This window comes from Microcaecilia unicolor, chromosome 1 (genome assembly GCF_901765095.1).
Source record: "Microcaecilia unicolor chromosome 1, aMicUni1.1, whole genome shotgun sequence".
NCBI lineage: Eukaryota > Metazoa > Chordata > Amphibia > Gymnophiona > Siphonopidae > Microcaecilia > Microcaecilia unicolor.
The window spans coordinates 153,119,211-153,144,073 of NC_044031.1; the positions used below are offsets into that span (position 1 = coordinate 153,119,211).

General features: G+C 42.3%; 1 protein-coding gene across 1 annotated transcript in view; it reads left to right on the plus strand.

The window, feature by feature from the left end:
• The window catches only part of TSPAN13 (tetraspanin 13), a 70,800-nt gene that overhangs the window by 22,166 nt on the left and 23,771 nt on the right, over positions 1-24,863 (plus strand). Inside the window, exon 2 of the mRNA XM_030201372.1 lies at positions 16,121-16,288. Within this exon, the coding sequence (XP_030057232.1) occupies positions 16,121-16,288 (168 nt within the window). The remainder of the gene's footprint in view (positions 1-16,120; positions 16,289-24,863) is intronic.

Below are 24,863 nucleotides of genomic sequence, written 5' to 3' on the forward strand. Positions count from 1 at the left end.
GGAGAGGTGAAGAGGTTTAAAAAGTATTTGAATAAACCTGTTGGTTGAAAGTGGAGATCAACATCATTTTATTTTGTGAGTGTGTTTTGTAGAGAGGGTGGTCTGTGATGCTACCTTGAACACACAACTCTTGGTAATATGGAAATGAGCTCCCACTGCTTCCTCTTTCGATTGCTGCCTTAATCTTCTGTGGCTGACTCTCTTACACTAGAAGGCCACATTTGACAAGCTGGCTTTTTCTTCAATAGGTATTGTGTATGTCTGGCTGCCTGGGTGAGATCCCAGCAGTAACATATCCCTGGCCTCTTTCAGGGATGTTGTTGGCTGACTGAAAGGCAGCTTCTTGCTAGCAGTGAGAAAATGCTTTGAAATAACTCTGATCTGTACCTGTCTTTTTTTTCATCAGCATTTTAGGGCTAGAGGAGAACCTTTAGAAGCTCTTAACTGATTTGAAGAAATGCATGAAATTTTACACAGGGGGACTATTCAGGGTTTGCATACTAGGAGACTAGCATCTTTTGACACTCAAGCACTAATAATTACTTAATTTACACTTAATAGCAGGGTGGATTTCATTTCGGTAAATCAATTTAAATTGCTAGTCAGGATAAAAATGAACCTGGAAAAGGAATATCTGCCTGTTTTTATTGTAACAAAATTTTGACTTCTATCTTCCATCACTTTGTAATTCACTTTGCCACATACAAATTCGAAGTGGTTTCCATTTCAACATTTAAAAAAAACAAAATCACTATCACAGCATAAAACAAACATAGGGCCCTGTTTACTAAGACTTGCTAGCATTTTTAGTTCGTGCTAAATGCTAGACACCCATATATTCCTATGGGTGTCTTTAGCGTTTAGCACGTGCTAATGTTTAGCGTGCACTAAAGATGCTGCTTAGTAAGGGCCCATAATATTAAACGTTATTGACATATTAAAATATCAAGGTAAAACCTCCTTTTAAAATTCCACCACAGCACAACAGATAACATCAACTCAGCTTCCTACTTAGTCTCCATCACGGGAAAGCTGACACATACAGTGGGGGAAATAAGTATTTGATCCCTTGCTGATTTTGTAAGTTTGCCCACTGACAAAGACATGAGCAGCCCATAATTGAAGGGTAGGTTATTGGTAACAGTGAGAGATAGCACATCACAAATTAAATCCGGAAAATCACATTGTGGAAAGTATATGAATTTATTTGCATTCTGCAGAGGGAAATAAGTATTTAATCCCTCTGGCAAACAAGACCTAATACTTGGTGGCAAAACCCTTGTTGGCAAGCACAGCGGTCAGACGTCTTCTGTAGTTGATGATGAGGTTTGCACACATGTCAGGAGGAATTTTGGTCCACTCCTCTTTGCAGATCATCTCTAAATCATTAAGAGTTCTGGGCTGTCGCTTGGCAACTCGCAGCTTCAGCTCCCTCCATAAGTTTTCAATGGGATTAAGGTCTGGTGACTGGCTAGGCCACTCCATGACCCTAATGTGCTTCTTCCTGAGCCACTCCTTTGTTGCCTTGGCTGTATGTTTTGGGTCATTGTCGTGCTGGAAGACCCAGCCACGACCCATTTTTAAGGCCCTGGCGGAGGGAAGGAGGTTGTCACTCAGAATTGTACGGTACATGGCCCCATCCATTCTCCCATTGATGCGGTGAAGTAGTCCTGTGCCCTTAGCAGAGAAACACCCCCAAAACATAACATTTCCACCTCCATGGTTGACAGTGGGGACGGTGTTCTTTGGGTCATAGGCAGCATTTCTCTTCCTCCAAACACGGCGAGTTGAGTTCATGCCAAAGAGCTCAATTTTTGTCTCATCTGACCACAGCACCTTCTCCCAATCACTCTCGGCATCATCCAGGTGTTCACTGGCAAACTTCAGACGGGCCGTCACATGTGCCTTCCGGAGCAGGGGGACCTTGCAGGCACTGCAGGATTGCAATCCGTTATGTCGTAATGTGTTACCAATGGTTTTCGTGGTGACAGTGGTCCCAGCTGCCTTGAGATCATTGACAAGTTCCCCCCTTGTAGTTGTAGGCTGATTTCTAACCTTCCTCATGATCAAGGATACCCCACGAGGTGAGATTTTGCGTGGAGCCCCAGATCTTTGTCGATTGACAGTCATTTTGTACTTCTTCCATTTTCTTACTATGGCACCAACAGTTGTCTCCTTCTCGCCCAGCGTCTTACTGATGGTTTTGTAGCCCATTCCAGCCTTGTGCAGGTGTATGATCTTGTCCCTGACATCCTTAGACAGCTCCTTGCTCTTGGCCATTTTGTAGAGGTTAGAGTCTGACTGATTCACTGAGTCTGTGGACAGGTGTCTTTCATACAGGTGACCATTGCCGACAGCTGTCTGTCATGCAGGTAACGAGTTGATTTGGAGCATCTACCTGGTCTGTAGGGGCCAGATCTCTTACTGGTTGGTGGGGGATCAAATACTTATTTCCCTCTGCAGAATGCAAATAAATTCATATACTTTCCACAATGTGATTTTCCGGATTTAATTTGTGATGTGCTATCTCTCACTGTTACCAATAACCTACCCTTCAATTATGGGCTGCTCATGTCTTTGTCAGTGGGCAAACTTACAAAATCAGCAAGGGATCAAATACTTATTTCCCCCACTGTACATAAATTGGCATTCATGAGAGTTTACAGTTTAAAATGAATTCATTATCACACCAGTGGTAAATGTAAGCCAGCCAGCCATTCCAAACCCAATCATTGCGGCACACCTAGTCCCACTGGGTTTTCAGGATATCTACAATGATTATGTATGAGGGAGATTTGCATACAGTGCCTTAATCTCAAGTGTATTTGTTGTGGATATCCTGAAAACCCAATGGTACTGGTGCCCTGAGGACTGGGTTGGGAATGGTTGATGTAAGCTTTTATGCAAATCTACCGACTCCTGTGAAAAGCCACTCTGCGGGATGTAATGTAAATACAACCCATTACAATAATCCAGATAATTCGAAACTGGAGCATGCAAGTCTGACCAAAGTCACTTAGAAAAGACTGAAACAAGACCAAAGTTTCTTGACCAAGCCAAGGCTATGAAGGCAATCTAGCAAAATATCATGACAAATGGTATCACAAGCCAATATAATTTTCCTGTCAATCTCAAAATCTGGATTATTGAAGTAATATGTAGCATTAGAGTATGGTATATGATCCTTGTGGTGGTGGGGGGGAAGAGAGACCCTCAGAATCCAGCCTTCACTAATAATCTCTGTGTATAGTGATAGGATTTTCATGGTAGTTAAGTCATCGCATTAAAACCCCCTTCACTTTGAATCATTAAACTTCTGTGCTACTTTGATTTGCTGGTCAACCCATCTCTTCGTGACAAATTAAAAAATAAATAACTTAGGGCCCTGTTTACTAAGTAGTGCTAATGACGTGCTAGCATTTTCAGCACGCTCTAATGATTAGCGTGCATCAAATGCTAAAAGTCACCTATAGAAACATATGGGTGACTCTAGCATTTAGTGCACGCTAATTTTAGCACGCGCTAAAAACGCTAGCGCACCTTAGTAAACAGGGCCCTCAGCTTTTTCAAAAAAGTGCTTCATGTATTATGCTGTGACTGTGGTCAAAGTTTTGCTTGTGACTGTTTCAAGGTGCTGTAGTCAAATCAGCTTTTTTTTTTTTTTTTTTCACTCTCAGCTTCTCCACTGTGTTATAAGTATATGCAGCACCTTGTTGACAGATCATACCTTTTGTTGGATACTGAAAAGTGAAGAAAAGCCTTCCGTATACATTACATTAAATTTGTGCTTATATCCTGCTACCACCTTTTCAGTTCTAAGCGGTTAACATGTATCCTAGGGGATATAGAGATCAGAACATTCCTCTGAGAATTACAGGAGGATAACCAGTGGGACGCTGTCATACCAGGGTACAAATTATATCATCTTGATTAAGGTGGATTGAATTGGTGGAGGGGTAGCACTGTATGTTAAGGAGGGTCTTGCATAGACTAAAACTTCTGCAGGACAGAAAACACATTTTGGAATTCCTATGGATTGAAATTCCATGTGTAAAGGGGGAAAGGATAGTGATTTGAATGTTCTACTGTCCACCTGGCCAGGATGAACAGACAGGTGTAGAAATCAGAAATTAGGAACACAATAATAATCGGTGATTTCAATTACCTCAATATTGACTGCGTCCTTGACGAAATCAAGGACTGCTTTATGGAGCAGCTGGTACAGCAACTCTTCCCTCCCCCCCACCACATGAGTCCAATACTTGGACTCATGTGGGGGGGAGGGGGTGGAAGGGGAGAGTTGCTGGAGGTGGTGGAGGAGAGGAGAGAATGTGCTAGAGAGAAAAATAAAGCCACTGTGTGTCTTCCATAATGCAACTCTGAGGTGCTCAGTGGTTGAAAACCGCTGGTATATATGAATTGATATATATTTCTCCTTCCTCCAAACTCCCTTGCCTCTGCCACTCCTGGCACTGGAAATATAATTGGCACTGGAATTATATTTTTTTCGTTTAATAGCTTAGTCTTTTCACTTTCTCTTTGCTTTTAGAATTTTTATTTCTTTTCCATCCTATTATGCTTACATTTTTATTGAATTATAAACTGCTCAAAGCGCATTCGTGGTACATCAAGATCTAAATACTGTAAACTTGAAATTTGAAACATATATTATTTCCTGTTTTTCTTATCTGGGATCTGCTTTCTACTTTTTCAAGTTTTGCCTTTTGTCTTTATCTTTTTGTTCATCACCATTTTACAATGTTGGCAGATGTTGGGTCTTCAGCCTTTTGTAATGCATAGAATACATTGTATCTGGGCTTCCAAGATTGCACAAGGCACAGAGATTGTCTTTTTAAACAACTTTTAATCCTCACAGGCACTCTTAGGGGCCTATTTACTAAGGTGTGTTGGCATTTTTAGCATGCACTAAACTCTAGACATGCCCATATACTCCTATGGCCTTCTCTAGCGTGAGCGCATGCTCATTTTTATCGCGTTCTAAAAATACTAGTGCTCCTTAGTAAACAAGGCCCTTAGGTTTTTTTTTTCCTGAGCTTCTCTTTTTTTCTAGTTAAATGCTATTGCAGTAGTTTTATTTAGATAATCGGTAAAGAGAGTTTTTTGATTGCATTAAAACCACTTGGCAGTAGTGATCATATCATCTTTATCTCATGCTTCAGGACCTGTGTTCCGCTGAGAATCAGATCTAGTGTAGCTTTCTTGTAGGAATAATACTTTGCACATCTGAATCTTGCAGTATAGATGCCTTTGAGCCTATGTATTGTTTGCACATATATTATGTACTATATTCAGTAAAGGCTTTTTAAGAGTAGTACTGGAAAATTTATTCAAACCTTGATCACGCAAAAATGTGTAATTGTTTTGGTTGTTTTGCATGTACATAAATGATTTCGGCATTATACATAAGGAGACCTATATGAGCTAAAGTTTTGTCTAGACCAGGGGGTGGACAACTTGTGGCCCATGAGCTGAATGCAGCCCGTCATAGAATTTTTTGCGGTCCTTGAGACCATGGGAAGTATACACAGAAAATGTCATTAACCAAAGTTTTTTGGTGGTTTTTATATACTGTATTTATTTTACATATATTTTCAGAATAGCCACTCTAGTAGTTTAACATTTGTAGTTAAATCTTTACTTATCACAGGAGGTCTGTAGAGTTCTATGCATTTCAGATTCCAACATTATATAATGTTGCGTCCCTCTAGGGTTAGTACTGGCACTCATGCAGCTCTATGTATAAGAGTTGTCCACCCCCGGTCTAGACAGCCATTGGAATTTGATTTCAAGAAAAAAAGGAAACATTTAGTGTTCAACATAAGGTACCAGTACTGCTTAGTTAGTTTTTGTTATACTATTAGAATACCAAATTATCTCGTATATAAATTTTGCATCTGAAGCATAATTCTCGTGTTTAGTCTGTTCTGAGCATTGTACAATGAGAACATCTTGAAAAACAGATGATCTGAGTGCTTTGACTGGGAAAGACAAGCTCATTTTGGACTTGTTTTGGTTTGCATAGATTAGTCCGTTTGCCTTGGCCCAGTCTTCGTGGAAATGATTGAACACGGAATATTTTCCTTTTGTTTAAACTTGGAACAGGAAAGTCTGAAGGATGGAGGGTCTTGTATTCACAATTTTTATGCTGGCCAGACCAATTCCTTTTCCCATGTAGCTAGAAAAAGGAAGGAAACATGCACAGTATATATGAGCCAGGCATTAAGCATTATTTTTTTGTATTGTAGACACCTAACAAAGGAAAATGACATTTTGCTATTTTTCATGTATAAGCCAAAGGACAATGCAACTGACCAAAACATATTCATACAAAACTGTCCTGAAAACCAATAATCAGGCTGGAGAACCTGAAATAGGCCCTCAGATGGTTTCAGATCTGCTTATAAGAATATAAGTGTTGCTATACTGGGACAGACCAAAGGTCCATCAATCCCAGTATCCTGTTTCCAGCAGTGGCCAATCCAGCTCACAAATACCTGGCAAGATCCCAAAACAGTAAAACAGATTTTATGCTGCTTATCCTATATTAAGAAGGAAATATTTTTTTATATAAGAAATTTCTTTCTTCTGATTGTCAGTGCTTTGATTGGGAAGAACATTTTCTTTTCTTTTTTTAATTAAGCTTTACCAGAATTGCAAACCAAGCAAAAAGCATATATATAGTAAAGCTGAAAAATACAAATTTTAGAAAGAGGAGTAATATAACCCAAAAACTATTAAACAGGAATAAATTCAACACGTTCAGTACGTTCATGGATCCAGTAACAAGGAAAATACAGAAGTAATGTACTGACACATGCTGATTGGAGGAGCACCTCACACACCCATGAACCCCATAAAATAACACAGATGGACAAATTACCCCTAGGACTCTTGTAATCAACAAATTTAGACAAATGTGAAGGTTAAAAAAAAACACATTTAGAAGACTGATAGGTAATATATTTGCAAGGAAACTTACAATAGAAGCTCTTTTTTAAGACCCCAGGGCAGAGTAACTAAAACTACCTCTGCCTTTTCTGTGTTTCACATGAAACGTGGAAAAATCAGTAGTTCCTTGTCATCAAGCAGATGAAGCCATTACGTATGGGTTATGTCCATCAACCAGCAGGGGAGATAGAGAGCACTCAAACTTTCTCAGTGCCCTCTTGGCCAGCTAGCTCCACTGCCTCTTCAGTATTCTCTATCTCCCCTAGCAGGGTGGCTGCAGCTTCTCGAGCTCCAGAAAAATCTGCCGGGAGGTGGTTCCTGGCTTGCCAGTTGTTAACCGGGGTGTTGGAGGCTATAGCAGCTTCACTTTAAAGGCACATAGGTTAGCCCTTTCCCTGCCTTACCCATACCTCCGTGGATGTGGACATATTGCATTGCTTTCCCTGTCCTTACCCACCAACAGTGGATGCAGGCATATAGGTTCGCCCTTTCCCTGCCTTTCCCACTCATCTGAGCCTCCGGAGTCTTCAATACCTCTGCTTTCCTCACAGCGTAAAAAAAAAAAAAAAAAAGTCGCGTTGCGTTTTTAAACGCAGAGACGCTGGAACAGAGGTTTTTGACCTGATTTTCAGCAGGATCGTAGTTGAGGATGCCCCGCCCGCGAGCTTGGGACATTGTCCAGCTGCTGAGATCGATGACAGCCACGATGGAAGTGGTACCCTGGGCGAGAGCGCACCTGAGACCGCTACAGTATTCCCTACTCCAGAGGTGGTCTCCAATTTCTCAGGATTACCAATGCAGACTCACTTGGCTCTCTGCGGCCCGACTCAGCATGGAGTGGTGGCTCTCGGACAGCATGCTGCGGCGAGGAATGCCGCTGACGCTTCCCATTTGGTGCCTGGTGGTAACGGATGCCAGCCTGAAGGGCTGGGGCGCACATTGCAAGGGGAAGCATGCCCAGGGTCTATGGACACCCGAGGAGTCGGAGAGGTCCATCAACCGCCTAGAGTTGAAAGCGGTGTTTCAGGCGCTTCTGGCTTTTCAAGTGACCCTGGAAGGATTGGCTGTCAGAGTGATGTCGGACAACACGACAACAGTGGCCTATATAAATCGACAAGGCGGAACAAGGTGCAGAGCACTAGCCGCGCAGGCCGAACTGATTTGCCACTGGGCCGAGCTGCATCTTCAGTGTCTGTCGGCAGTTCATATTGCAGGTCAGAGCAATGTGCAGGCCGATTATCTGAGCAGGCATCAGATCGATCCAGCAGAATGGAATCTGGCAGACGAAGTATTCCTGCAGATCTGTGCCAAATGGGGCAAGCCCGTGATGGATCTCATGGCGACAAGTTCCAATGCCAAAGTCCCGTGCTTCTTCAGCAGACGGAGAGATCCTCGCTCGGCGGGGTTGGATGCCTTGGCTCAATTCTGGCCTCCGGGTCTTCTTTATGTGTTCCCCCCATGGCCCTTGATAGGGCGCCTGCTCTTGCGGATTCGGCTGCACCCAGGAGAAGTGGTCCTCATCGCCCCGGATTGGCCAAGGAGACCTTGGTATGCAGACCTCCGACAGATGCTCCTGGAGGCTCCTCTGCCGTTACCTCTGGTACCGAACCTGTTGACTCAGGGTCCGGTAGCCATGGAGGACGCCTGCCGCTTTGGTCTTACGGCATGGCTATTGAGAGGGCGCAATTGAGGGATAAAGGTTATTCCAATAAAGTGATTACCACTCTCCTGCAAGCCCGCAAGCGGTCCACTTCCGTAGCTTATGCTAGGATTTGGTGCCTGTTTGAGTCTTGGTGTGCTTCCAGAGCCATTGCACCAATGCGGGCTCCTGTCTCGCCGATTGTGGACTTTTTGCAGGAAGGTGTACAAAAAGGCTTGGCCTATAATTCCCTGCGGGTGCAAGTGGCAGCGTTGGCCTCCCTTCGTGGTAAGGTGGGAGGCGTGTCTTTGGCTGCTCACCCAGATGTGGCACGGTTTCTTAGAGGGGTGCTTTGGCTCCGACCTCCCGTGCGAGCATCCTGTCCAGCTTGGAACCTGGGGCTAGTTTTGAAAGCCCTGCAGGCATCTCCTTTTGAGCCACTTCGGCGAGTATCGGAGAAGGATTTGACACTGAAGGCCGTTTTTCTGGTGGCCATTACCTCGGCGAGACGGGTGTCAGAGCTCCAGGCGCTGTCCTGTAGAGACCCATTTCTGCAATTTTCAGAGTCCGGAGTCACGGTTCGGACCGTGCCTTCCTTTATGCCTAAGGTGGTTTCAGCGTTTCACCTAAACCAGCCTATTTTCTTGCCCTCTTTTTCAGAGGAAGAGTTTCCAGAATCTTTTGGGCAGCTGCACCTTTTGGATGTGCGCAGGACTCTGCTGCAGTATCTGCGAGTTACTAACTCTTTCAGGACTTCTGATCATCTGTTTGTTTTACTATCAGGTTCTCGCAGAGGGTCTCCAGCGTCTAAGGCCACTATTGCCCGCTGGCTCAAAGAGACTATCTTTTCAGCTTATCTGCTGGCCGGCCGGGTGCCGCCTGTAGCCTTTAAGGCGCATTCTACTAGAGCGATTTCTTCCTCTTGGGCTGAAACTGGAGCACTCTCTCTTCAAGAGATATGCAGTGCAGCAACATGGGCTTCTAAGCTCTCCTTTGCCAGACATTACAGGCTGGATGTGGCTGCCAGGAGGGATGCGCGTTTTGGAGCACAAGTGCTAGCATGTGGTGTGGCTTGTTCCCACCCTATCTAGGAATTGCTTTGTTACATCCCATACGTAATGGCTTCATCTGCTTGATGACAAGGAAGGGAAAATTAGGTTCTTACCATGATAATTTTCTTTCCTTTAGTCATAGCAGATGAAGCCATGAGCCCTCCCTGTTGGATTGTCAGTATGCTGTAAATTGGGTTTTTTCAGGTTCTGTTCTAATTTCCTGAAGTTCCTTCCTTGGGAGAAAGTTGGAAAACAATCTTCAGGATTCATGTTCAGTTTAACTTTAGGATGAGTTCATTCCCTCCAGTATGTTTTTTGGAGGATGTGTTGATTCCCTCCAGGAGGCGCGTGTGTTCCCCTCCAGTTCTATAAATAGGAGGATGAGTTCATTCCCTCCAGTGTGTTGGGAGGATGTGTGATTCCCTCCAGGAGGTGCGTGTGTTCCCCTCCACTTCTACAATAAGGAGGATGAGTTTATTCCCTCCAGGAGGATGTGCATTCCCTCCTTTATGAGTTCATGCCCTTGTGATGGGCCATCGTTCGCTGTGAGGAAAGCTCTTGTGATTCCCATTGCGGTTTGCCATACTGCTTTGGAAGCTTCAAATACTGAAGAGGCAGCAGAGCTAGCTGGCCAAGAGGGCACTGAGAAAGTTTGAGTGCTCTCTATCTCCCCTGCTGGTTGATGGACATAACCCATACATAATGGCTTCATCTGCTATGACTAAAGGAAAGAAAATTATCATGGTAAGAACCTAATTTTCCCTTCAGACACCAAATACAGTTGCTTTCGACGCTTAACCCCCCCCCCCCCCCCCCCCCCCCCCCCCACACACACACAAAACAAAGAAACCGGTGTAATGCTATCCAAAGCCACCAATAATGTCCTCCAGGACAAACTATAAGATCCTGTCTATTCCAAAGTTGATTCCAGTGAATCCAAAGTAATGTCATCAGTGTTCTCAGTAGCCTCCCTCACCTCCTTTTTTGATGGCAAATAAAGGTTATTAATAAACAAGAGAGGCTTCAGGTACTAACACAACCTTCAAAAGATATCTCTTCAGTAGATCTAGGTGGTGCAAGGTTACACTGCATGATAATTTTCTAAATTGGAATCTATGGCTGGAAAGGTTGACAATAGTGATGCAGCAGTTTTCAAGTTCAATCCAGCTTGGTTAAAGACTGCTTAATTAGATCTAAGTTGAAGAATGTGGAGAGCCGTACTAGGAATTCAGTGTGTTCAAATTTTCCCTATGAGTTGACAGTAAAATAACTAGAAGGAGCATTGTCTTTAGCTAGGTGAGATAATAGCTAACCTGATTGCATGTAAGGGATTACTGGTGACTGCTTTATAAGTGTATCTGGAGTAGTAGCCGTGGAGTAGTAGCAAAATTATCCAAACAACCTACCTCTATGGCACCTTTGACACCAGAAGGAGGAGTGCAGTTCCTCCCTATTGGGGCTGTTCTTTTCTCCTCCGCAGCTGAATGCTGTCCTGCAGCTCCAACAGCTGCCGAAGCACTTTATTTCGACAGCCTTTCTTCCTGACTTATAACTACAGCCCCCTTGGCATCAAAGAAGAGCACAGCAGAGGAGGAGGAACTAGCTGCACATGGCTGAAAGAGTAGGGATCTCCAAACTGGGCTCGGAAGCTTCTAGACCGACGTGCTCAGATGCTTTTCCAAGGGCTACCAGCTTCAGCAGGCTCATCTCCGAATCTCCTTAGCACTCATCATTATGGATGTTGAACACATCAATTGGGCCAACAACAGGGGACTCGGCAGTCAAGGAGGGTCTATGCAGCTGTCATTCCTTTGTTTCCTCATCCTAGAATATGTGGGAAGAAAAATGCCGCTACATAGACTTAGCACATGTCCTCCATCTTGGATTGGAGAGAACATATCTGAAAAAGGCTATTATAAACTGGGACACTAAAAATAATTGTGTAACTTATATGGGTACAAAAAACTTCTCTTAAGTAGATTGCAAGATACTTAGTATAATACTACATTCCTGTGAAGTGCAAAAAAAGTAATTGAGAGAGGAAAAAAGCCTCTGTATCCAATAGGGTATGGAGGAAATAACATGGGTCCAATTTCTTCATCGGCATAAGAAAACCCTTATCTCTTGTACTTTATTGCTAGAAACTTCACAGGAATGACAACTCATGGATCCAAAAAAAGAAGTGAAAAAATACACAATGTGCAGAACGGGTCAAACCTGTGCAGAGTTTCGCTACTGTGGACTGTTTCAAGGTGTGCATGACATCCGTAACTTCAGACACTGATATGTCAGCAGAATACAAATGATAGCATAATAGGCAGCATGGAAGAACATTTATGTGATACTCGCAATGTCAGCACAATTCAAATGAAACACCTTTATGTTTCAACGTTTTTTTATTGACGACATTTTCACACAATGAACAGTTAACCCAATAGAACAATCTTCAATCAGTCCAGAAACCAGAAAAAAAAGCAGTGAAATTATTATGCTTCTTAGTCATCAAAATGTTTTATCATTTTCTATCCCCCCCACCCTCTCCTTCTAGCCAGTTTTCAGCAATTTTGAACAATATATCATTTTATTTCCCCTCTAACAACCAACTTAGATTATGACAGTTAGTGCGATGCTCTCTCTCCAGTGTTTGCTAGGTACAAATAGCTCTTCATCTGTATAACAACTATCCCTGCCATCGAGAAGAGCCATCGCACACTCAAACTTCCAATGATATTCCCTATATCCCCGCCCTATTCCCCTCCTCCACTCCCCCAACCTTTTAGCATGATTCAGGCCTTAGTCCACCCTATTTCCTTCATTCCCCCATGGCAGCCCATTAAGCACTTTACTTCTTGCCCATGGCGATATCTTGTTTATGTATTTTCCCCAAACACTCAGAAACCTCCTTTGCCTTTTCAGTGTCATTCTTGCCCCTCTCGCTTCCCATAGCATAAGTTGATGCATCTTATTCCGCCAGTACTAGTAGGAGGGAGGCATGTCCGTTACCCAATGGTTCATAATACATTTTTTCCCCACTATGCAAGATTTACTCAAGAACAGCTGTTCCCCCCTGTGTCCCTACTCCCCACTGTCTGGGGTTATCCAACAGCATTCTATCAAAGGTGATAATTACCGAATACCCAAGTACCTCTCTCATAAATTTGCCTATTCTCCACCAATAAGCCTTGATGGGCCTACACTGCCATATACAATGCGTAAGTGTTGCACCCCCCTGTCTACATTTTGGACAAGTATCAGTCAGTGTCACTTGTGCATGGAATGCCCTTCTGGGAGAGAAGTAAGCCCTGTGTAATACTCTGTATTGACATTCTTGCAATTCTGCATTATGTACCACCCTCGGTATGTCCATCAATGATTGTTGTAGTTGTCGCTCAGAAATTGACCGGTGTATTTCGGCGCCCCATTTTACTGCTACCTCTAATACCTGCCTTTCCGGTTGCCCTTTCTCTAATTCCCTGAAGAACCAAGATACTGAGACCTGTCCCAACGTATCTCCCACCAGAAACTCCCGCAGCTTTGTCCAATGAAACACCTTTAATAGGCACGGATTAGAACATTAAAAAATGCTAATGCTGTTCGTACAGTACAATGAAACATTTTAGTAGGTAGCTGAAGGGGCAAGTGCAGTTGAACTCTATAGATGGGATAAGATAGGTGTCTGGGATAAAAACATGGGGAGCTTAAAAGGAAGGCAAACTATATATGTACAGGTGAGTAAGATATGAGGAAATGCTCTGTAGTTACGTCTGCAACAAGCTAGTCCAGGTGCAGAGTGAGGAGTTGATAATTGGTTGCCACATCTATGAAAGGCTTGGGGGAAGAAGCTTCCTGAAGTATAGGTAGTCTTGAGCTTGGCCTAGCCCTTCCGGGAGTGAGTTTAAGAATGTGGGGCTGCTCTTGCGAAGGCTTGCTTTCGAGTATCAAATCATGCAATGTTGTTTGATGAAAGTACAAATAGTGATGCAACTTAAAAGGCCTCAAAGGTATGTAGAAGATTAAATTATTCTTCTGACCCATTTTATTTTAGGATCTTGAAAATCAGATTTTAAATTTGGCTCTGTAAGCTACTGGTAGCTAGTGTAGTTTTTGCAGGAAGGGTGTGATGTGTTTATGCCACTTGCAACCTTCTATCAATCTTCCTGCAGCATTCTGAATGAATTGAAGCTGGTGCAAACTTTTTGATTTGACCAGTGTACAATGTTGTATGGAGATTACCATATTTATTTTGAAGGCGACACCTATAAATTTGTGGCAACCCATTTGGGTTATACCTGTGTTCTGCTAACACTTCAGTTGCATTTATACTATCCAAAAGTGAGTCCTGCCTTGGTGTGTGTGGTGGTGGCAAGAGAAGAGGAATAGTTAGGTGGCCTGTGACTTGGGCGAGTGAGGTCAAACGGGAGAAGCAGCAGAGGTTTCTACTAGGTGAGATGAAGAAACAGGCAGCTATGAATAGCTTTCTAGATAAGGGCGGTGAGGGCAACTGGCTTGGTTATGGAATTCTAGCAAATTCTGGGGTCCTGATTGTCTATAAAGGTTCCTGCATTACTTAATGGTCTTGAATATACAGTGGTGGAAATAAGTATTTGATCCCTTGCTGATTTTGTAAGTTTGCCCACTGACAAAGACATGAGCAGCCCATAATTGAAGGGTAGGTTATTGGTAACAGTGAGAGATAGCACATCACAAATTAAATCCGTAAAATCACATTGTGGAAAGTATATGAATTTATTTGCATTCTGCAGAGGGAAATAAGTATTTGATCCCCCACCAACCAGTAAGAGATCTGGCCCCTACAGACCAGGTAGATGCTCCAAATCAACTCGTTACCTGCATGACAGACAGCTGTCGGCAATGGTCACCTGTATGAAAGACACCTGTCCACAGACTCAGTGAATCAGTCAGACTCTAACCTCTACAAAATGGCCAAGAGCAAGGAGCTGTCTAAGGATGTCAGGGACAAGATCATACACCTGCACAAGGCTGGAATGGGCTACAAAACCATCAGTAAGACGCTGGGCGAGAAGGAGACAACTGTTGGTGCCATAGTAAGAAAATGGAAGAAGTACAAAATGACTGTCAATCGACAAAGATCTGGGGCTCCACGCAAAATCTCACCTCGTGGGGTATCCTTGATCATGAGGAAGGTTAGAAATCAGCCTACAACTACAAGGGGGGAACTTGTCAATGATCTCAAGGCAGCTGGGACCACTGTCACCACGAAAACCATTGGTAACACATTACGACATAACGGATTGCAATCCTGCAGTGCCCGCAAGGTCCCCCTGCTCCGGAAGGCACATGTTACGGCCCGTCTGAAGTTTGCCAGTGAACACCTGGATGATGCCGAGAGTGATTGGGAGAAGGTGCTGTGGTCAGATGAGACAAAAATTGAGCTCTTTGGCATGAACTCAACTCGCCGTGTTTGGAGGAAGAGAAATGCTGCCTATGACCCAAAGAACACCGTCCCCACTGTCAAGCATGGAGGTGGAAATGTTATGTTTTGGGGGTGTTTCTCTGCTAAGGGCACAGGACTACTTCACCGCATCAATGGGAGAATGGATGGGGCCATGTACCGTACAATTCTGAGTGACAACCTCCTTCCCTCCGCCAGGGCCTTAAAAATGGGTCGTGGCTGGGTCTTCCAGCACGACAATGACCCAAAACATACAGCCAAGGCAACAAAGGAGTGGCTCAGGAAGAAGCACATTAGGGTCATGGAGTGGCCTAGCCAGTCACCAGACCTTAATCCCATTGAAAACTTATGGAGGGAGCTGAAGCTGCGAGTTGCCAAGCGACAGCCCAGAACTCTTAATGATTTAGAGATGATCTGCAAAGAGGAGTGGACCAAAATTCCTCCTGACATGTGTGCAAACCTCATCATCAACTACAGAAGACGTCTGACCGCTGTGCTTGCCAACAAGGGTTTTGCCACCAAGTATTAGGTCTTGTTTGCCAGAGGGATTAAATACTTATTTCCCTCTGCAGAATGCAAATAAATTCATATACTTTCCACAATGTGATTTTCCGGATTTAATTTGTGATGTGCTATCTCTCACTGTTACCAATAACCTACCCTTCAATTATGGGCTGCTCATGTCTTTGTCAGTGGGCAAACTTACAAAATCAGCAAGGGATCAAATACTTATTTCCACCACTGTAGGTGGTCATGTGTGGTAGCTGTCAATCCACCTTTAAAAGGTAATAAATAGAAATAAAACAGAAAAGAAAATAAGTTGGTACCTTTTTTATTGGACTAACATAATACATTGTTTGATTAGCTTTCAAAGGTAAGCCTAGATCAGAAATATTTTATTTCTATTTATTACCTCTCAGTATTGAAGAGCAGTGCTATTTTATTTAATAATATTTTGACTGATTTTCACCTGGTTCCCTTCCTTGCTAATAACGACTTGTTTGTAAATATTTTTTTTCCCCACAGATGGTGAGCCTGTTGCTGATTGGGATTGCAGCATGGGGCATAGGTTTTGGCCTCATCTCCAGTTTCCGGGTCGTTGGTGTGGCAGTTGCAGTGGGAATCTTCTTGTTCCTGATTGCCTTGGTTGGGTTGATTGGAGCAATTAAACACCATCAGGTGTTACTTTTCTTTGTATCCTTTAATTGAAAATTGGCATATTGTGCAATATAGAGGGGCATTTTCAATATGATATCTAAGTCGGGTTTTGGACTTTTTGCACTAAACGTCCCAAATCTGAATAGGAAATATGGCCATTTTCAAAACCGCAAATTGTCTTCCCCCCCCCCCCCCCCTAAAAAAATACTGTTTGTAACAAGGTTTTTTTTGCTGTATGCTTTTCCTATATCTAGGGACTATAAGGTTTTGTATGTAGCTATGTAATAAACTATACAAAATTTGTTAAACAAGTACACAAAGTTTAAAGCTAATCCGAGAATTTATTGAAAACCAATAAATTGGCCAGGAGAGGAGTTGCCTTGGTATAATGAAGAACTCTGTAAACAAGAAGGGCAGCAATGTTTTGCACCAAATGAAATTTCTTGACTAAAGAGTACTTTTTAAACCTGAGTAAACGGCATTGCAGTAGTCACATTTAGAGAGTACTAGTGTATGGACCAAAGAATGGAACATTGAATTTGGAAAGAAAGATCTCAATTGTTTCAGCCTCCACAATGTACTAAAGACACTGGATATTACCTTAGACACCTGAGGTTCAAATGACAGATACTAGTCAATAGTTACACTTAAGATTTTCATAGTGGTAACTAATGGGTAAGTCATCTATATAAATAAAAATGTAAATGTTCGTTTGTTCAAAATCTTAAATCTCCGAAAGTTCTTCACCGATTGCTTTCAAATTTGGACACAACGTTGCATTCGAATACGCGCATGTTTTTATATACCTACTATTATATAGATGTCACAGCTGTCGTACTCACGGACTGGAAGCAGTGTGACGAGTAATTGCAAATCAAACTGAGGAAGAACGGCCATCACCGAACGAGCGAAACAGACAAAGAATAGCTCAAATATGTGCTGAGGAAGCAGCAGAGCGACGTGCAGCCACACTTGATGATGCATGATTGCGAGCACGGCGATTGCGTTCTGCAGCTTCAGATCTGCTTCGTTCTCAACAGAATCAACGCGACAGGCTGAGAGTGCCTTAAATCTGCAAAAGTTCTTCACCAATTGCTTTGAAATTACGCGCATGTTTTTATATACCTACTATTATATAGATGTCACAGCTGTCGTACTCGCGGAGCGGAAGCAGTGCGACGAGTAATTGCAAATCAAACTGAGGAAGAATGGCCATCAGCGAACGAGCGAAACAGACAAAGAATTGCTCAAATATGTGCTGAGGAAACAGCACAGCGAAAAACATTGCTCAAGACTCTTGATCGATCATTGCAAGATTTGCGTGGAAACATCAGACCATTTGGGAACACATTAATATTGCTTGCAGGAGATTTCAGGCAAACATTACCTGTAGTTCCTCGATCGACACCAGCGGACGAAATAAATGCTTGCCTAAAATACTCTACTTTGTGGCAACACGTAAAGACGTTAAACTTAACTACAAATATGCGTGTCCAGCTGCAAAACGATCAATCAGCTCAGATATTCTCACATGAATTGCTGAAAATTGGGAACGGAAAGTTGCCGGTTGATCTGACCTCAGGACAAATTTCATTGCCTCATAACTTCTGCAATTTAGTGACCTCAAAAGAACAATTGGTTGAAAAAGTATTTCCCAATATTCAAACCAATTATAAGAATTACGATTCGCTGACTGAACGAGCTATTCTTGCGGCCAAGAACAAAGACTTCTACGAACTGAACAATATTATTCAGTCTAACATTCAAAGCGAGCCACTCACATACAAGTCCTTCGACACTGTTCTGGAAGCAGATGAAGCGCTTAATTATCCAACAGACTTTTTCAATTCACTCGATCTGCCAGGGATGCCACCGCACGTACTGCAATTGAAAATCGGCATGCCAATTATCATGTTGCGAAATATCAACCAGCCAAAGCTTTGCAACCGCACGCGGCTTGCAGTAAAAATATTAGAGCAATGTCGTACAAGCAACAATCTTGACAGGACCTTTCAAAGGTGAACATGTCCTCATTCCTCGCACTCCTATGATTCCAACAGATATGCCATTTCAATTTAACAGATTGCAATTCCCAATTCAATTGGCGTTTGCAATCGCCATCAACAAAGCTCAGGGCCAATCTTTACAATTCACCCGTTTACATCTACACACGGATTGCTTCTCACATGGACAATTATATGTTGCATGTTCTACAGCTGGCAAACCAGACAATCTCTATCTCTGCACACACAATGGAACAACAAAAAATATTGTATACCCACAAGCATTGTGAAATTAAACATATTAGAAACGTGCGCTTCCTCTCTTCTTTCTTTTCCATTTAACCAGACTGAGCCACAGCAACGTGTGGCCGGGTAGAGCTAGTATTATCTATAGTGAAGTTCCTAACAGCCATAGGATGATGGGGATTAGTCAGGTTTTGGAATTTGGTTTTGCCTGTCTTTATTTAGTTTTAATTAGAATCCTGGGCTGTTGATTTCAATCAGATCCAAACCAGATTTGATAATAGGCAAGATTTCAACTGTATTGTCTATAAATGGGATGTAAATGGTAACATCATCAGCCTTCATAAAGGTATTAAAACCTCTGTATTCTAGTAAACTACCTAGTGGAGCCATCACTAAGTTGTCAGAATGGGGGAAAGAAGGGAGCCCCGGGGAGCACCACAAACAGAGGACCAAGGTGGAGACATAAGACTAGTCTGCTTTACTTGATATTGTCTAGATTTCAGAGAACCATTGCAGGACTACACCACAGATGCCAAAAGGATTCATCAAACTTAGTAAATACAATGGTCAACTGTATCAAAGTGCTTTGAGCACATAGAGCTTTGAGGTTGGTGTGTTGCATTGTGGGGGTACATGTGAGAAGGTGAGGGGGATGGGGGTTGGTAGTGTAAGTGGGTGTAGGATGTGTGAGCAGGTGGTGGTGAAATTGGTAGAAGGTGTATGTGACTGGTGAGGCCTGTTCTTGTCCTTTTTACTCTTCATCCCTCCTTCCTCAGTTTCTCTCCCATGCCCTTTCTTTCCCTTCTCTTCTTCCTAGTCCCCACCTCAGTATGGCCTGTTACCCCACTCCGTCCACTGGCAAGGGGGGGGGGGGGCTGGGGGAAGGATGTTTCTTCCTCTTCCTCTATTTTCTTTTTTCCTTATTCTTTTCCTGTTGTGTATATACCTTGTTCCAAGTCCTCTGTCGGCTCCTTTGTACATAAGGAGAGCAATTTCCAGTGTACAGGCAGAACAGGGAGAAAATAGCCTCTCTAAACCAGACTGATGAGTGACATTAACTGTATTATTTAAATGTGTGCTGCCTCCTGAGTTCTTTCTTCTGTCTGCCAGCTCCTTTGTACATCGGGAGAGCAGTTTCCAGCGCACAGACAGAATAGATGGAAAGCTGCCTCTCTAAATTGCACACAGCTGTCATCTACCAACAATGGCAGCCTGAGGCACGCTGTTGGGTACTGATGTGAGTGCCCAGCAGGCTCAAGGGAAATCAAGCTATGAGGCAGCAGGTTAAACAACTTCTCACTTCAAAGGACTGCTTCCATCAGTGAGTCCTGCTGCCTCTCTCCAAGCTGTCATCTACCAGCTGACATCAGCTCCCAGCGGGCTAAAGGGAAATTGAGCTCCGAGAGGGCAGTTTAAACAACTTCTCACTTCAAAGGACTGCTTCTATCAGCAAGTCCTGCTCCCTCTCTCCAAGCTGTTATCTAAAAACAATTGCAGCCTGAGGCATGTTGTCGGGTGCTGACGTTGGCACCCAGTGGGCTCAAGGGAAATCAAGCTCTGAGGCGTTGCGCAGACGTTGCGTGCCAAAGGGGCACCAGGACACTCAGCATCGGAGACATACATCTTTATCAAATATCTGCCTTAAATTCATCATATGCAGTAAGTCTACTTCCAGACATTATCTCACACTAGTCTCAAAATGTTCTTCCAGTTATTCACAGTTAATTGGTTATGTATTACTATTCCATGTCACATTTTAACTGGTTTGCCCTCTGTCGCTTTAGAAACCTACTGTAATATCCCAGTCATTATTATTAACTGCTTTAAAGTTAAAGCAGGAAACCACACAACACAGTATGACAAATTATTGTAATCAACTAAATCATACACAAAATCAATCAAAAAAGCCACCCTACTCAAATACAAAACCCTCTCTTCAAGAAAACATCTCATAAATATTAAATGCAACATTCTTAATTCACTCTCATTTACACTAGTCCCAACTGGATATGTTAATGCCAGATCTACAATAAACAAAACACAGATAATCGGAGAATGGCTAGAAGAAGAATAATTGACCTCCTATTGTTTACTGAAATCTGGTTACATGCACAAGATGATCTAATATTAAATTCTTCACCAAGCTAGAAAAGGGGAAAAAAGGAGGTGGCATTGCCATAATATATAAATCCTTTTTCAAAGTAGAACTGTTATATTAACTCCCCTACTCTCCAAACAATTGCTTGCCAAATCAATAAAGATATCAGCATCATCCTTTTTTACGTCCCACCAGGGAGGTGGCAGTCGACTCAAACTTCCTGGTCAGATCGCAGTAAACTTGAGTTCTCCCTCTATTGGAGGGAAAATACAAAATCAATGAAAAATAAAAATAGTACGACTCCTTACAAAACTAGAGGAAAAAAAATAAACACCACAACCTTCTGGTCTAACGTCTTGAACAATCCTGCTGTTCCTTCAGCAGACATTAACAACTTCATGATTAAATGGGATGACCTATGTGAAAATGTCTTTAACATAGCTACAGACCAGTAGCCTCCATTCCTTTGATGGAAGGAATAGTAGTACCAAAAACTATAGACTACCTTTCATGTTTCTCCCTACTACACAAATCACAGTTGGGTTTCAGACCATGCTGTAGCACTGAGACTGTCCTTCCCTGGTATCAAATCTCAGAAAAGAAATTAGCATAGGGTCTAAGATCTTAATAATGCAGTTTGATGTGTCTGGTGCATTCAATGTAGTAGATCATAATAAACATACTAGAACTTTTGGTATATGTGGCACAGTGCACAAATGGTTTCAAGGATTCCTGAAATCAAGATCTTGCAAGGTGAAAATGAAAGGAACCTTATCCTTTCCTCGGTCACCAGATTGTGGCATCCCTCCGGGCTCTCCACTATTGCCCATACTGTGTAATGTAATGTCACCACTAGGTAACAGACTAGACACAGCAGAGTTCAAAACATTCATATATGCTGATGTTACCATATACATAACCTTCAAAAAGAATATTCAAGATATCTTACAAAAGGCAAAACTTGGCTTAAATTCGATGCAAACCTGGGCCTCAGAATCCAAACTAAAGCTAAATAAAGAAAAAGCAAAATTTGTGGCCATTACCAACCTATTTTACCAAAATAACTACAACAGTTTCACAATTGGCAACACTCCGTTCTCCATTAACAATAATCTGAAAATTCTAGGTATAATTATAGACAAACATTTAATATTTGATACTCAGATTTCCTCAGTAATCACAAAATCTTTCAGGTCTCTTTGGAAACTAAAAAGGATCAGACCCTATTTCTCATCAGAAACATTCAGACTATTGGTACAATCATTAACATTATCCCAATTTGATTATTATAATACCATATATTCTGGCTGTAAGGAGTACCTGTTGAAAAATCTCCAAACAGCTCAAAACACTATAGCCAGGTTCATATACAAAATCTCTCGTTTTGAAAGTGCCTCCCCTTTATTAATCACATTACACTGGCTTCCCATCAAAGCGAGAATCACCTTCAAAGTATGTACCTTTTATCTTTCAAATCCTAAATGGCTGAGCTCCAGGCTATATGGTACCATTAATAAACTTACCTCAAAGAAACGCCAAATATTAGGCAAGAAACTATCTCAGACTACACCTCCCAAATTGCAAAAAAGTGATATACAAAACTGTCCACTCTGCGGACTTCACTTACCTAGGAACCAGATGGTGGAACTCCTTTCCACCCCAAATAAGAAATATACAGGAATATACTAGATTCCACAAAATCCTCAAATTGTTCTGTTCAAATAAACCATCACAAAGAATAACCGTATTTCAAACTAATTATTACTTGAATTGGTTATTACTCTATTTACCATTAACATTCTGTTTGCTTCATGTACAATTTCTCATTCATAATAGATTTTCTAAATGTTAAACATCCATAGCTATCCCAGTACTTTTATGATACTGTATTGTAAAGTTGGATTCTTATAACAAATTACTTGTACATTATTCTTCGTTATGTATCCTATTCTGTTTATTGTAAGCCACATTGAACTCAAACTTGTTTGGGATAATGTGGGATATAAATGCCACAAATAAATATATTGTTGAACTTGTGTAACAATATTTTTCCCTTTCAAGGCATTCTTGAATATTTTGTTTGAAAAGTATAAATAATAATTTTTAAAAACACCAGAGAACAGTAGAGCTCAGTGAGCGAAGTACTTTTGTGCACAAAAGAGGAGTGGGACTTGAGTGTGATCAAATATGATGATACTAAGGTGTCCAAACAGGTAGAAAAGCTGACTGCAAAATCCAGAAGGATGCTTGCGTGTATAAGGAGAGGAAAACCCATCAGGGAATGGAGGTAATATTGCCTCTGGATAAGTCTGAGACCTTACTTCAGAGTGCTGTGTACAATTCTGGAAATCATACTTTCACAAAAATATATTTAAATATGATGGAGTCAGATCAATGGATGCCTTCTAACATGTTCTTCATCAAGTGTATGGGGACAGACTTAAAGATCTCAATATGTATACTTTGCAAGAAAGTGGGAGAGGAGATATGATAGACACTTTATCTCTATGGCTTAAAATGTACATGATATGAGTCTCTTGATGGTGAAAGGGGATAGACTCAAGAGTAACCTAAGGAAATACTTCTTCATAGAAAGGGTGTTGAATACGTGGAAAAACCACCCAGTGGAGGGGTTAGAGATGAAGATCTGAACTGAAGAAAGATTAGGACAAGTACATAGGATCTCTAAGGGAGAAGGAATAATGAATGTTTATCTGCTTTCATTTTTCTATGTGTATTAATGAGAGAGGCGGGACAGAGGGAGAACTTTGATCTAAAGAATTTTCTAAAATGAGATGTTGCCCAGTGCTCATCTCTGCTTCCAAGGGATTTTCCTGTCTGTTAAATTGACTTTTTCCAAAATAATAGGCAAATTGCATGCACTGTAAACCTTCCATGGTGATTACTTAAGGAGTTTGGGAGGTAAAGTAAAGACTGAAGACTGATAACAACCTTCAGACTTTAGCAGCCTGTAAGGTACCAGACAGTAGAATCCTCTATGGAATATGATGCATCAGGACAAAGATTTTTTTTAATAATAAATATGAAGCTGTAAGGAAGAGATTCTGAAGTAATGTGTTAAAGTATTTTTTCTTACTGAGAGGGTAGTGGACACCTGAAACAAATATGCAGCAGAAAGCCAAGTGTGCATGGGATACACAGAAGTACCAGGGATCTTGGTGGTAGTGCAAGGGAAGGGGGTGGTGTTGGTGGGTGGGTGGGTGGGGGGAGAGGAGACCAGAGATAAATGTCTGGTACTGGCCTCATCTGTGTTCTTAATAGTGTTAAGAAAAGGGGATGACTGAAGATTTCAGCTTGTACCGCAGCTTTAATAGAGTCTGGCTTCATTTTGTCTGAGCTTATTAATCTATCAGGATAACTAAGTCATTCTTTAAAGAAACTGAATGCTTGCTTAGTGGGTGCTGCCTCTTCCATACAGTCAGTTTCACCATATTACATTTTATATTTACAACATAGGCTGTATGGGTAAACCTTTTTTTTAATTGTTCATTGGCTCTAAATATAAATCGACTGGTTAAGCTTGTAAATGGTCTTGAAGCACTGAAAGAGGGGCATAATTGAACGGGGCGCCCAAGTTTTCCTGAGGGCGTCCTCGCAGGACGTCCCTTCGAAGGGGCAGGGAAATCCGTATTATCAAAACAAGATGGGTGGCCATCTTTTCTTTCGATTAATACGGTCGGGGACGCTCAAATCTCCACATATACGTCGTCCCTAGAGATGGTCGTCCCCGATTTTCGGCGATAATGGAAACCGAGGACGCCCATCTCAGAAACGTCCAAATCCAAGCCCTTTGGTCATGGGAGGAGCCAGCATTCGTAGTGCACTGGTCCCCCTGACATGCCAGGACACCAACCGGGCACCCTAGGGGGCACTGCAGTGCACTTCAGAAAAAGCTCCCAGGTGCATAGCTCCCTTACCTTGTGTGCTGAGCCCCCCCCCCCAAACTCCACCTCCCAAAACCCACTCCCCACAACTGTACACCACTACCATAGCCCTTAGGGATGAAGGGGGGCACCTAGATGTGGGTACAGTGGGTTTTGGAGGGCTCACACTTACCGCCACAAGTTTTAACAGGTAGGGGGGGATGGGCCTGTGTCCACCTGCCTGAAGTTCACTGCACCCACAAAAACTGCTCCAGGGACCTGCATACTGCTGTCATGGAGCTGGGTATGATATTTGAGGCTGAAATAGAGGCTGGAAAAAATATTTTAACTTTTTTTTAGGGTGGGAGGGGGTTAGTGAC